Here is a 13,530-nt window from a genome sequence, read left to right on the forward strand (position 1 = left end):
TACTATTAAGCTGGGCGGTCTGGCACACACCTTTAATCCCATCACTCAGGAGGCAGAGGCAGGCAGATTGCTGTGAGTTCGAGGCCAGCCTGGTCTACAAAGCAAGTCCAGGACAGCCAAGACTACACAGAGAAACCTTGTCTCAAAAAAACAAAACAAAACAACAACAAAAATACTGTCTGCTACCAAGCATGCACCTATAGCCTCATGAAGTGTGTCCTGCTATTGACTGAGGAAAAAAGACTAGGGCATAATTTGCTGATGGTTCTACCCATTATGCAGGCACCACCCAAAAGTGAACAGCTGCATCATTACAACCTTTTCCTGGGACAACCCTGAAGGACATTATCAAAGGAAAAATCTTCACAGTGGACTTGGGCAGTAAACACGGTCATACATTTTGTTTGGAAGGAAAAATGGATAGATCAGTGGTTGTTCATTCATGTGCTGTAACCAATGGCTTGTCTGGATTGTCAGGGACTTGAAAAGAGCATGATTGAAAAATTGGTGTGAAAGACACCTAGGGTACAAGTATATAGCTGGATCTTTCCAAATGGGTAAAAAATATGAAGATGTTTATGTGCCACATAAATGCTCATCAAAAGATGACTTCAGATGAGGAGTTCAATAATTAAGTAAATAGGATAACTCTGGACAGTCAGCTTCTTTTCCCAGCCATTCCTGTCATTGCCCAGTGGGCCCATGGACAAAGTGTCCATGGTGACAGAGATGGGAGTTATGCATAGGTTCAACAACATAGACTTACTCTCACCCAAACTGACCTGGCTACATCTGCTGCCGAGGGACAGATCTGCCAACAGCAGAGACCAATACTGACCCCCAAATGTGGCACCATTCCTCAGGGTAACCAGCCAGTGACCTGGCAGCAAGATCACTTCCTCTACAGAAAGGACAACTCTTTGATCTTACTGAAAAGGATATTTATTCTGGTTATGCATTTGCCTTTCCTACATATACTGCTTCTTCCAAAACCACCATTTCTGGAATTACCATGCTCCCCACCATCCTGAAGCATCTAGCCTGATGGAAAGATGAAATGGACTTTTTAAAAAAAGGTTTATTTATTTATCATATACACAGTGTTTTGCCTGCATGTACACCAGAAGAGGGCCTTAGATCTTATTATAGATGGTTATGAGCCACCATGTGGTTGCTAGGAATTGAACTCAGGACCTTTGAAAAAGCAGCCAATGCTCTTAACCTCTGAGCTATCTCTCCAGCCCATAAAATGGACTTTTAAAGACACAGTTCCAACAAAGCATGGTGGTGCACACCTTTAATTCCAGCACTCAGGGAAGCAGAGGCAGGTGGATCTCTGTGAGTTAGAGGCCAACCAAATCTATAAAACAAGTCTAGGATAGCCAGAGCTACACAAGAGAAACCTTGTCTGAAAAAAAAAAAAGACAGTTCCAGCACCAATTTGGTGGTAGCAGCCTGGAGAGCTACAGCAGAGTTCTCCAGAAAGCAGTACATACTCTGCCTCCCCCAGACATGGTTTCTCTGTGTAACAGCTGTCCTGGCTGTCCTGCACTCAACTTTGTAGACCAGGCTGGCCTCAAACTCACAGAAATTTGCCTGCCTCTGCCTTCCCAAGTGGTATTACAGGTGTGTACCACCATGCCTGCCCATCATGTAGTAGCAGTATATCTTTTGAATTAATGTCCAATATATGGTATGGGTTTGCCTATAGCCTGTAGGGGAATGTTAATTCAGAACAATGCTGTTCTGGCAAGAGATCACATCCAAAGACCTTCCAGGACTGAGTTCAAAGCCAGCTTGGTATAGAGCAAGTATCAGGTAAAGAAAAACTTAGATGGTGGCACATGCCTTTAATTCCAAACAAAGGTAAAGTTAGTTTGTAGAAGGAAACACCCATGTTTGAAAGTGATGTCTAGTTGAGTGGCAGAAAAGGTGATGGATCAGAGAAGATTAGACAGAATAGGATATGCCCAACTCTCAAGAGAGAGGAGAGGGAAGCTACTTCAGAGGCAGTTTTATAGAAAGAGCAAGTAGTTTTATACAGGACAAACTAGAAAGATGCAGAAAGAGAACTCAGGTGAAGATGGAACAGGCCAGAAAACAAGAAGCCAGAAAATTAGAGCAGATTGCTGAGTTAGAGGCCAAGCAGAACAATTCTGGGCCAAGAGAGAAGCCAGATTAAGTAAGTCAGCTGGGAGAAGAGTTTGAGCCAGAACAGCTGAGTTGAACCAACCAGCCCAGAGCTCAGAAAGAACAAGTAAAGGTGAGCTTACTAAGCACGAAGTCTCAGAGGCTGAAATATTACAGGCCTAAGTTAGATTTTATGGAGGCCAGACACTTCCAGGATTGGGCCAAAATTAGCCAAAGGAGGCAGTAAGCCTCCAAGACAGCAATTGAGCCAGGAAAATAAAATTACTTTTACAATTGTCACAATCCACAAGTCCTGGTTATTATCTCGTTAAATATAGGTTTGGATAATAATATTAGGCACAGTTATGACCTGGTTATTATTTTCATTTAGAAATTAATCATGACATAAGGAAATACAGTGTGTGTTAAGTTGACAAAGGGTGGACTTGTAATGGCTATTCTTGGTTGTCAATTTGACTACATCTGGAATTAACTAAAACTCAGAAAGGAGTGTGTTGATTTTTTGTTTGTTTGTTTTTTGAAATAGTGTTTATCTATGTAATTTTTGCTGTCCTGGACTCACTTTGTAGACCAGGCTGGCCTCAAACTCACAGCGATCCACCTGCCTCTGCTTCCCTAGTGCTGGGATTAAAGGTGTGTACCACCACGCACACATATATATGTATGTATGTATGTGTATGTATATGTATATAGAGAGAGTGAGTTTTTGCCTGAATGTGTCTGTGCACCACATGTGTGCAGTTCCTATGGAGGCCAGAAGATGGCATCAGATTCTTTGGGACTGGAGTCATAGATAGTTGTGAGCTACTCTGTGAGTACTGGGAATTGAATACCAGGGTCCTCTGTAAGAGTATCCAGTGTTCTTGACTACCAAGTGTTCTCTCCAGTACCCTCACCCCTTTTTGTGTGTACCAGTGTTTTGCCTGCACAAATATCTGTGTAGCACCTGAGTAGCTGATGACTGCAGAGTCCAGGAGGGGGCATTAGATTCCCTGGAACTGGAGTTACAGATTGTGAGCCACCATGTGGATGCTGGGAATTGAACTCATAACATGATCTGCAAAAGTAGTCAATGCTCTTTCTGTTTTGTTTTTGTTTTTGGAGACAGGGTTTCTCTGTGTAGCCTTGGATGTCCTGGACTCTTATTTGTAGACCAGGATGGCCTCGAACTCACAGCAATCAGCTTGTCTCTGCCTCCCTGAGTGCTGGGATTAAAGGTGTGTATCACCACATTCAGCTTGCAGTCAGTATTCTTAACACTTAGAGCTCTATATTCCCCACACCATGTCTCTTATTAGAAAAAGTTGTTGAATGGTTGTGTGTAAAATCAGTGAGTCTTTATTATGAAAGCACTGAATAGAAAAGAGCTTTTCCACTGTAAAATGGTCTCACATTTCTCTGTTTAGGAGTTAATGAAGACACTCCGCAAGGAAACAGATCTGAAACAAATACAGACTTTAGTACAAGGAACCAGTACACGACTCAAATATTCACAAAATGAACTAGAGATGATTAAAAAGAAACACCTTGCTGTGTTTTACCGGGTATGTAGACTTGTCAGAAGTTTTATGGAAATTTAAATCAGATTATAGAATTTTAAGAAGCTACTTACATAACTTATAATTGTAGATACTTTATCCCGTGTTTAAGATTATATTACAGCTGGGAGGTGGTAGCACACACCTTTAATCCCAGTACTTGGGAGATAGAGGCAGGCAGATATCTGTGAATTTGAGGCCAGCCTGGTATGCAAAGTGAGCTCCAGGACAGCCAGGGCTGTTATACAGAGAAAACCCTGTCGCAAAACAACAACAGCAACGAGTCATTATAGCCCTTGATGATTTTTACAGTATTTAATCATGTTATTTGGCTATACCAGAGTCTGTTCTAGCCAAAGTCTTCATTTATTGTAAAAGACATCTACTATGTTTTTAACTTTACTGTACAAAAATAAAATAGTTACATTATTAAGCAGATTTTTTCTTATTAGGAACAATCTCAGCTACAAAGTGAATTATTGAATATTGATTCTCAATGTACTATGTTAAGTGAAGGAATAAACAAACAACAACAAAATATTGAAGAACTTCAAGATAAGATAGATAAGGTAATGAATATTGCACTTGTTATTAAATAGAATATAGAATATAATAGTTCTAGACTGGTATTAGGGCTTTTTGACTGTGTACATATGACTATGAATTCAAGACTAGCTCAGGAAATCATCCTTAGGATGCTGTTATTTGTCCCTGCTCTGAATAGATCATAATATCAAAATATGATTTGACCAGTATAAGGGATCATAGAATCTATATATATAGTTTCCCATAATTTTGATTATCCACTGGGATTAATGGTGTCATACTACTATATCAGTCATATCACATTCATGTTTAACTGAAGTCCACAAGTTTTTAACATGACTTACTATTAATATTGTATTTGGAGCTAGATGTTATTGTGTTAGATTGAGATCGTGCCAGTCTTTTTATTTTTTAAAGATTCATTTATTATTTATACAGCATTTTGCCTACATGTAGGCCTGCCCACCAGAAGAGGAAACCAGATTTCGTTATAGATGTTTGTGAGCCTCCATGTGGTTGCTGGGAATTGAACTCAGGACCATTGGAAGAACAGGCAGTGTTCTTAACCTCTGAGCCATCTCTCCAGCCCCCAGTCTTTTTACTCTAATGCTGATTCCATGTTCTAACCTTGAGTTGTTTATATTGTCCAAGATGTATATCTTACTCATATAAAAGATAGGTTTGTTTGTTTTTGTTTTTGATTTTTACATGTAGAACATTGTATTTTGAAGGCCTGATACCTATAGCTTTATATTAAACTGCATAATACCATTTAATAAAGCCAGCTCATGAGCTTTTTTCATGTAGTTTTCTGAATAAGAAGTTTGAAAACAGATGAGCATAGTTATTGGAAATGAAGGAAGAGAAAGCACTGGGACGAATGTGCTGATTACCTTTCAGCCTAATTCAGGAAAAGTTAAGAGTGAAAAATTATGCTTAACTACTGCTTATGTGTATTTTTAAAATGGTTATTATATTATATTTGTTGTTTTAAAATAATTTATAAGGTAGAAGATGACATATTCCAAGACTTCTGTAAAGAAATTGGTGTGGAAAATATACGTGAATTTGAGAACAAACACATTAAACAACAGCAAGAAAATGATCAAAAAAGGTATTTTTTGTTTAAAAATGAGTAAGCAATATTGGTACACATGTAAAGAAGAAACTATTCCTTAATTTAAAGTAATTATGCTTGAGATAGGCTTTATTACAGCTCAACAAGAAATAGTAGTGGTGGGCTTATCGCGCAGGAGGTGCTCACACTTGCACTGCATACATAAGGTCCTATCTGGGTTTCATATTCAGTACTATCACTACAGAAGTGTTTGTGTTTGATATTTGGTTCTATTACTACAGGGGGTGAAGAAGCTAGAAAACTTAAGTTTTTTACAAAGAAATCCAACAGAAACTAGAACGAAAAGGAAAGCCACACTAGTTCTTTTTATAAAGAAGTTGATTTCTTCCAAAGTTAATCTACAGTTTAAACACCATCTCTGTGGCGTGCGTGTGTGTGTGCACGTGTACACACACACACACACACACACACACACACACACACACACACACACACCATAAATTGTAATTCGTAATGAAATAAAATTCTTTTTTCTTAAATTTATCTTGTATCCTGAAACTTGGCTAAACAAATTAGTTCTTTTACCTCTGTGATAGATTCTTTAGGGCTTCTACATAGAGAGTCATATTTTCAGAAGTTAAAAAGTTTTGTTTCTTCCTGACTAGTTTGGTATTTTTTCTTACTTCATTTTCTTGCCTATTCACATACTTCATAATACTGAATAAAAGTGGTGAGAACAGAAATTATTATGTCTTTGGGGCAAAACAAAGCATTCAGACTTCTATACTAATCTATATAAACTTCAAGATGCTTTGGTCAATCTGAAGAATTCTTCATGGAAATTCTCACTGTATGTGAGTGTTGAATTTTTAAAATATTTCCGATGGTAACTATTTAGATCCTTATACAGGTAGAGGTTTTAAAAAATATTAATATGCTAAGTTTCAGTAATAAATTGTATTGATTTTCAAATGTCTCAACAACTTTGCATACCTAAAATAGGCCTAATTTAGTCATGATGTACGAAATAAATTACTTAAATATTTTATATACTTAAAAATTACCAAATACTGTTGGTAATTTTGTTTCTAAGTGTATTTATCAGGGTAATGTTAAACTTGAGCTGTGTGGTCTCTTATCTTCCTTCTGAATGGAGTAGACTGTATAGAATTGGCAGTTTATAGAATTGGTAGTTTCTTCCCCCTTGACTACCTACCATTTTATGGAAAGGTTTTTATTGCCAGTGTCTTTAATAAATGCAAGGTTATTCATCATTTAGTCTAGAGTATGCTTCTTGGATGAGCTTTGGTACTTGTGTCTATCATGAACTTTCTGTATTTTATGAGCTATCAAACCTATTGACAAAGTTATTTTAAATATACTTTTTGAGATGGGCATGGTGGTGCATACCTTTAATCCCAGCAGCACTAGGGAGGCAGAGGCAGAGGCAGGAAGATCTCTGGGTTAGAGGACATCCTGGTCTATAGAGCAAGTTCTAGGACAGCTAGAGCTACAGAGAAACCCTATCACAAAGAAACCAAAAAAAGAAAAGAAACTGTCAACTATTGCTGGCCAGTAGTGGCATATCCTTTTATCCCAGCACTTGGGAGACAGAGACAGGTGGATCTCTGTGAGTTAGAGGGAGCCAATTCCAGGACAACTAGGGCTACACAGAGAAACTCTGTCTCAAAAAGGCGGGGGCAGAAAATGACAAATATAGCATGCACATCCTGATGCACACAGCTGGGTTTTTAATACAGTATCAGAAAATTTGGCAACGACAGTGATATGTTAAGAATACTTTCAGGGCTGGGCGTGGTGGCACACGCCTTTAAACCCAGCACTCGGGAGGCAGAGGCAGGCGGACCACTGTGAGTTCAAGGCCAGCATGGTCTACAAAGTGAGTCCAGGACAGCCAAGGCTACACAGAGAAAGCCTGTCTCAACCCCCCCCCCAAAACAAAAAACAAAAACAAAGGATACTTTCAGGAAGCCTTATTACTAGTTTTCTGAGATAGCGCCAGATAGATTTCCCAAGTGGTTGTACTAGTTTGCATTCCCACCAGGAATGAAGGAGTGTTTCTCTTTCTCCACAGTCTCACCAGCATGTGGTGTCACTTGAATTTTTGATCTTAGCCATTCTGATGGGTGTAAGATGGAATCTCAGAGTTGTTTTGATTGGCATTTCCCTGATGACTAAGGACGTTGAGCATTTCTTTAAGTGTTTCTCAGCCATTCAGTATTCCTCTGTTTAGAATTCTCTGTTTAGTTCTACGCTCCATTTCTCAATTGGGTTATTTAGTTTGGCGGTGTTTAATTTCTTGAGTTCTTTATGTATTTTGGATATTAGACCTTTGTCAGATGTAGGGTTGGTGAAGGTCTTTTCAAGACCCAGCTATTCCACCCCTTGGAATATACCCAGAAGATGCTCCAGCACATAGCAAGGGTATATGCTCAACCATGTTCATAGCAGCCTTATTCATAATAGTCAGAACATGGAAACAGCCTAAGTGTCCCTCAGTAGAAGAATGGATAAAGAAACTGTGGCACATTTACTATGGAATACTACTCAGCTGTTTTAACCTTGTTTTTAAACAAGGATTTCCCGAAATTTGTGGACAAATGGATTGAACTAGAAATGATCATATTGAGTGAGTTAACCCAAAAGCAGAAAGAGTCTGATGTTATATACTAACTTATATCTGGGCACTAGCCCAAGGGGCATGTCCCATGAAAGCCTTCACTTACCAGGAAAGTGGGACAGAGGGGAGGACATCCTATTGGGACTCTAGGTGAGAGAAGCATGGGAGAATGGGGAAATAGAAGGATCCAGAGGGTCCAAGAAACCTACAAGAAGAACATTATGACAGGTTGATCTGGGCCCAGGGGTCCTGCTCAAACTATGGCACCAGCCAAGGACAATGCATGCAGTAAACTTCAAACCCCTACTCAGATCTAGCCAATGGACAGGACATTCTCCATAGTTGAGTGGAGAGTGGGGACTGACTTTCTCACGAACTCTGGTATCCCGTATTTGACCATGTCCCCTGGATGGAGAGGCCTGGTGGCACTCAGAGGAAGGGTAGCAGGCTACCAAGAAGAGACTTGATACCCTATGAGCATATACAGGGAGAGGAGGCCCCCCTCAGTCACAGTCATATGGGAGGGGAGTAGGGGGAAAGTGGGTGGGAGGGAGGAATGCGAGGATACAAGGGATGGGATAACTAACAATTTAGATGTAATATGAATAAATTAGTAAAATATATATGTATAATTTTTTTAAAAAAAGAATACTTTTAGGGCCAAGCAGCCTTTAATCTCAGCACTTGGGAGTCAGGCAGGCGGATCTCTAAGAGTTCGAGACTAGCCTGGTCTACAGAATGAGTTCCAGGACAGCAAGAGACACAAAGACACAGGACAGCAGGACACAGAGAAACCCTGTCTGAGAGAGAGGAGGTGGTGTAGGAAAGAGAGAATGCTTTTAGGATACAATAGTTTATGGTTATGAATTAGCAGTCACTTTCATAGAACATTCCTGATGAAAGTACCTACTATCTGATATTTGCTTCATATAATGCAGAAGCTATGAATGGCATTGTAGGTGAAACAAAAGTCAACATGAATTGATAATTATTAATTGGGTAAATTGTATAAAAGGCTATTATAGCATTCATTCTACTTTTGTGTTTTAAATTTCCTATACGAACAAATTAAGGGGGGCTGGAGAAATGGCTCAGTGGTTAAGAGCACTTACTGCTCTTGGAGAGGATCCAGGTTTAGTTCCCAGTACCCACATCAGGCAGCTCACAATCACCTGTAACTCCAGTTTCAAGGGATCTGATGCCCTCTAGCCTCAGTGGACATCTGCACAAGTGTGGTACACATAAACCCACAAATACACATAGGGTTTTTTTTTTAATCTGATAAAAGGTTTAAAAATCAATGCAAAAAAATAATGCAACTCTTCTTACCACCTTTAATGCTTGACTTTATTATACTAGATTAGAGTTTGAAAAACAAAAAACTCGGCTTAATATTCAGCTTGAATATAGTCGAAATCAGCTTCAGAAGAAACTGAATAAGATCAGCACATTAAAAATGACTATCGAGAAAGGCAGAGAAGACACTGATGACCTAAAGAAGGTAATTTATTATGGATTGCTGAAGTGCCAGTTTGTTGAAATTATGGCTTCTTTCATTAGGTGGAAGTTTTTTTTGAGCACCTAATGGTGCCTCATTGGGACTGGGCATACACATTCCAGAAATACTAAAGCGAAACTAACAGAACTGATGAGTTATGGGACATTAAGTGGGAAGAAAAAGAAAGAGAGATGCCAGAGAGACTCAAGCATGTAGATGATGGGAGGATTCTGGACTGGAACTACAAATTTAGGAGTTACTGGTCAAGTGGCGCATGCCTTTAATCCCAGCACTCGGGAGGCAGGGTCAGGCAGATCGCTGTGAGTTTGAGGCCAGCCTGGTCTACAAAGTGAGTCCAGGACAGCCATGGCTACACAGAGAAACCCTGTCTCAAAAAACAAAAATGATGTGACAAAGGGAGGTTGAGAGCATGGTCCAGTGAAGAAACAGTTGGGATTCTAGAAAACTCAGACATTTTAGGAAGAAAGCTAGAAGAAGAGGCAGTACAGACACCCAGCACTGTGGGAAGGAGGAAATGATGAAAACTGTTAAGGCAGGCTAGCATTCTATAGTCTCGTGAGCACTTCTACTAGACATGTGAAACACAAGTAAGGTGGCATCAGGTTGAAAAGTGGACTCAAAATTAAGGACAAAGGCAGGCAGTAATTACCAGCTTCCAAAATCTATAGAATAAGAGGGTCGCAATCTGTGACAATGTAGTAGCACCCAAAATAAGGAGGTTTCTCTTAGGGTGAGTAGGTGTTCTTACAGATAATAGCAAAACTTGTTTATTAATATAAAATATATTATGTGTATATACACATGATATTATATATACCATATAATATAATTGTGTGCAATATATATACATATATGTATATACACAAATTCTTCCTGTTCAGACTGAAGAAGAGTATCTGAAAATTGTGGATGAACTCATGGTGAAGCAAGAGCAAGTTAAGGAAGTGTTTGCTACTCAGAGTTCCAACATTGAGAAAATTCATATTCAAATTGAAGAAGAACGCAAGAAGTTTTTGACTATTGATAGGTAACTAATAATTCTGTTTGAAAGACATGACTAATAATTTAAAATTATACTTCCAATTTGATATTTATTATCTAAACTTGTTTGAATGTTTACCCTTTGTTGCCCCTGATCTCACATAGCATCTTTGATATGTTCTAATTTGGGGAAACCATGGTAGGTGATTTATTGCTTCAGTGAAGTTTTTTTTGGTGGCTGAAACATGAACCCGTGTGTAGTTCTTTTACCCTAAATCTTTTCTGATACTGTTACTTTTCTGCCATCCAAGGATTCCCGCTTGTTTATGTCTGCATTTAATGCAGTATCTGGTACCTGACAAGTTTATGTGGCATCATGATGGCAGTGCCTTGAAACAGCTGATTTGTGTCAAAATGACATCTGCTTTCTTATGATTGACCAGGCCACACACACTTTTCTTTAGTCAATCCTTGGCTTGTCATAATTTTCCTTCCTATTTAGAGACCTTCAATGCTTTGAGATTCAGCCTCTTATATTTAGTTTAAACAGAATCATTTCTACTTTTCTTTACATTCTTGAAAAACATCCATCTTTCTCTAACCTCTGCTGTAGTGTGATCTCTTCCTTCTTTTCTCTCTCTCTCTCTCTCTCTCTCTCTCTCTCTCTCTCTCTCTCTCTCTCTCTCTCCCTCTCTGTCCTTTTTCTGATCTTGTCTAAAGGTCCTTGTTGGCTAGTGTTAACTCTCATAGCCACTTTCAGATAAGACATTCCATGAGTGATAGAAACCAGATTGGCAGGGAATCCAGTAATTAATCTGTTATCTGTCTGTTAGAGACATTATCTTAATTTAAGCTTCTAAAATATATAGCCTATCTGAAGAGAAAATGGAGGTTGAAAACTGCAGGTTTAACAATAAACTATTTGGAGCTAGATATGGTGACAGACACTGTAATCTCAGCAAGTAGAAGGTGGAAGCATTCCAAAGTTTGAGGTCAGGTAGGGTTATATAGTAAAACCTTGTCTCTGAAAATAATTAAAACAATTGAAGAAAAGCAGTATCTTTGCTAACTTTGATTAAAGAAATGTCTTTGAAAAAATGTTCCCCTGAATCAAATGCAAACATTCATCATTGATGGTCTTTCTCAGAAGTGATAATGTGTTAATCAGGGACTGGCACTTGGATCTCTCATAGGAAAGTAGGTTTTTCATGAAAGTTTATAATGTAACATGTTCTTTGGTATGATTACCAAATGACTAAAGTCACTTTTCACATCTGTATTTACAGGGAAGTGGGGAAATTACAGAAGGAAGTTGTAATCGCTCAGGGTTCTTTGGAACAGAAACTGCTAGAGAAGCATAACTTGCTGCTGGATTGCAAAGTTCAAAACCTTGAGATAAGCCTTGTGCTGGGGTCATTGGAGGACATCATTGACGTGGAGGTATCTAGACCATAACGTATGTGCAGCTATGCCGACTTAGCTGATGTCTTCGACTTCTCATACTATGGCTTCTTTAGCTCCTATGAGCGGAAAAGGGGAAAATTAGCAAGGTATTTCAAGTCAGGTATTAAAATGTTAAGCTGAATTAATATTGAATCACTACATAAAAGGAAAAGTAAGTTTTCTAAATTGGTCATAATGGTGTAAGCCTGTATAGACATAGCATTTGAGAGATTGGAAGGCTGAGAGGAGGATCAAGAGTTCAAGACCATCCTGGGCTATATAGTGGGATCATATCTCAAAAATACATATATATGAAAACTCTAGGGAGAATCAACCTCAAGATCTTGTACTTTTTAATGTTGTAACCTTTTGAAGTGATGTCAGATTCTCACTTAACAGGTCTGCTGCCCTCTGGAGAATTTAACTTTATTAGAACCTCATCTTCTGAGGTCAGTAGTGCTTAACTGACCTGGTGTTACCAGTCTTCCACCTCAGGCACCTGTCCTACCTAAGGGAGAAAAGTAGTTACTGAGATGCCTGTGAAATTCATAGTCCAGGGACAGAAGCTTCCTAAAGATTGACACCTAGTCACTGGACTATAGGTCTTTCTCTGTTCCTCCACCTCACCACCACAGCACTGAGAGACTATTTACAGTAGCTCCTTTTGTTGAGCTCATGCCTGGCTATCAGGGAAAGTATCAGAATTATCATCAGACTTAAACTAAGAAATGAATGGGGCTCTTGGTATTATCAGGATAGAAATTTAAGACAAATGTGATTATTAATAAGTTAAGAACGGGCCGGGGGGTGGTGGGTGGTGGCTGGAGAGATGGCTCCAAGGTTAAGAGCTGCCGGCAGGTAGGGCTGGAACAGGAGAGGATTCGGGTCTGCCATTTCCTCTCCCTGGGGGCTGAGAGGGTTGGTGAATGTTGGCGGCCCAGCCTCTTCCTACAATGCCTGGAGGAAAAATACACTGAGTTGGGAGTCTTGTCAGAGCGAAGTCTCAATTTTATTATGGAGCATTCCTCTTATATAGAGTATAGGGAGTGGGTGGGGCATAAGGTGTGGGGCCAATCAGTTCGTGTTACATGGCTGTTGGTAGGCAGGGCTCGCACCAGGATGTGTCAGATGGACCATGCTGAGTCATGCCTATGTAGAAGTATTTACCAGAGACTGTTGGTGAAACTCGAGCGAAGCTCAGTTCTGTCCTCAAGGCCTCAGAGGGCTGACAGATTTGGCCATAGGGCCCAACAGGCTGTTCTTTCAAAGGTCCTGAGTTCAATTCCCAGCAACCACATGGTGGTTCATAACCATTTGTAATTAGATCTGGTGCCTTCTGAATACTGTATAAATAATGAATTAATAAATCTTTTTTTAAAAAAAAAGCTAAGCACTCTACTGGATACTCAGTGTGCAGAACAGGATAATGTAAAGGAATTTGAAGTCAACCTCCCATAGTCTCCAGAGGAGGAGACAGCTAAAGAAGCAGTGTGGAGTATATTAGACACCAGGGAGGCTTAACATAGGCAGGGAAGAGTACCGTGCTGGGGCTGGAGAGAAGGCTCTGCAGTTAAGAGCACTTGCTGCTCTTGCAGAGAAGTTCAGTTCAATCTGTAACTCCAGTTCCAGGGGA

General features: G+C 39.5%; 1 protein-coding gene across 2 annotated transcripts in view; it reads left to right on the forward strand.

The window, feature by feature from the left end:
* Positions 1–13,530, forward strand: part of SMC1B (structural maintenance of chromosomes 1B) — a 69,868-nt gene that overhangs the window by 33,602 nt on the left and 22,736 nt on the right. For both annotated transcript variants that reach the window (XM_084749765.1, XM_084749766.1), the window contains exons 13-18: positions 3,558–3,695; positions 4,142–4,258; positions 5,243–5,349; positions 9,314–9,455; positions 10,355–10,500; positions 11,741–11,894. In XM_084749765.1, coding sequence (XP_084605891.1) covers positions 3,558–3,695; positions 4,142–4,258; positions 5,243–5,349; positions 9,314–9,455; positions 10,355–10,500; positions 11,741–11,894 — 804 coding nt within the window. The remainder of the gene's footprint in view (positions 1–3,557; positions 3,696–4,141; positions 4,259–5,242; positions 5,350–9,313; positions 9,456–10,354; positions 10,501–11,740; positions 11,895–13,530) is intronic.

This window comes from Acomys minous (assembly GCF_964271855.1).
Source record: "Acomys minous genome assembly, chromosome: 12".
Taxonomy (NCBI): domain Eukaryota; kingdom Metazoa; phylum Chordata; class Mammalia; order Rodentia; family Muridae; genus Acomys; species Acomys minous.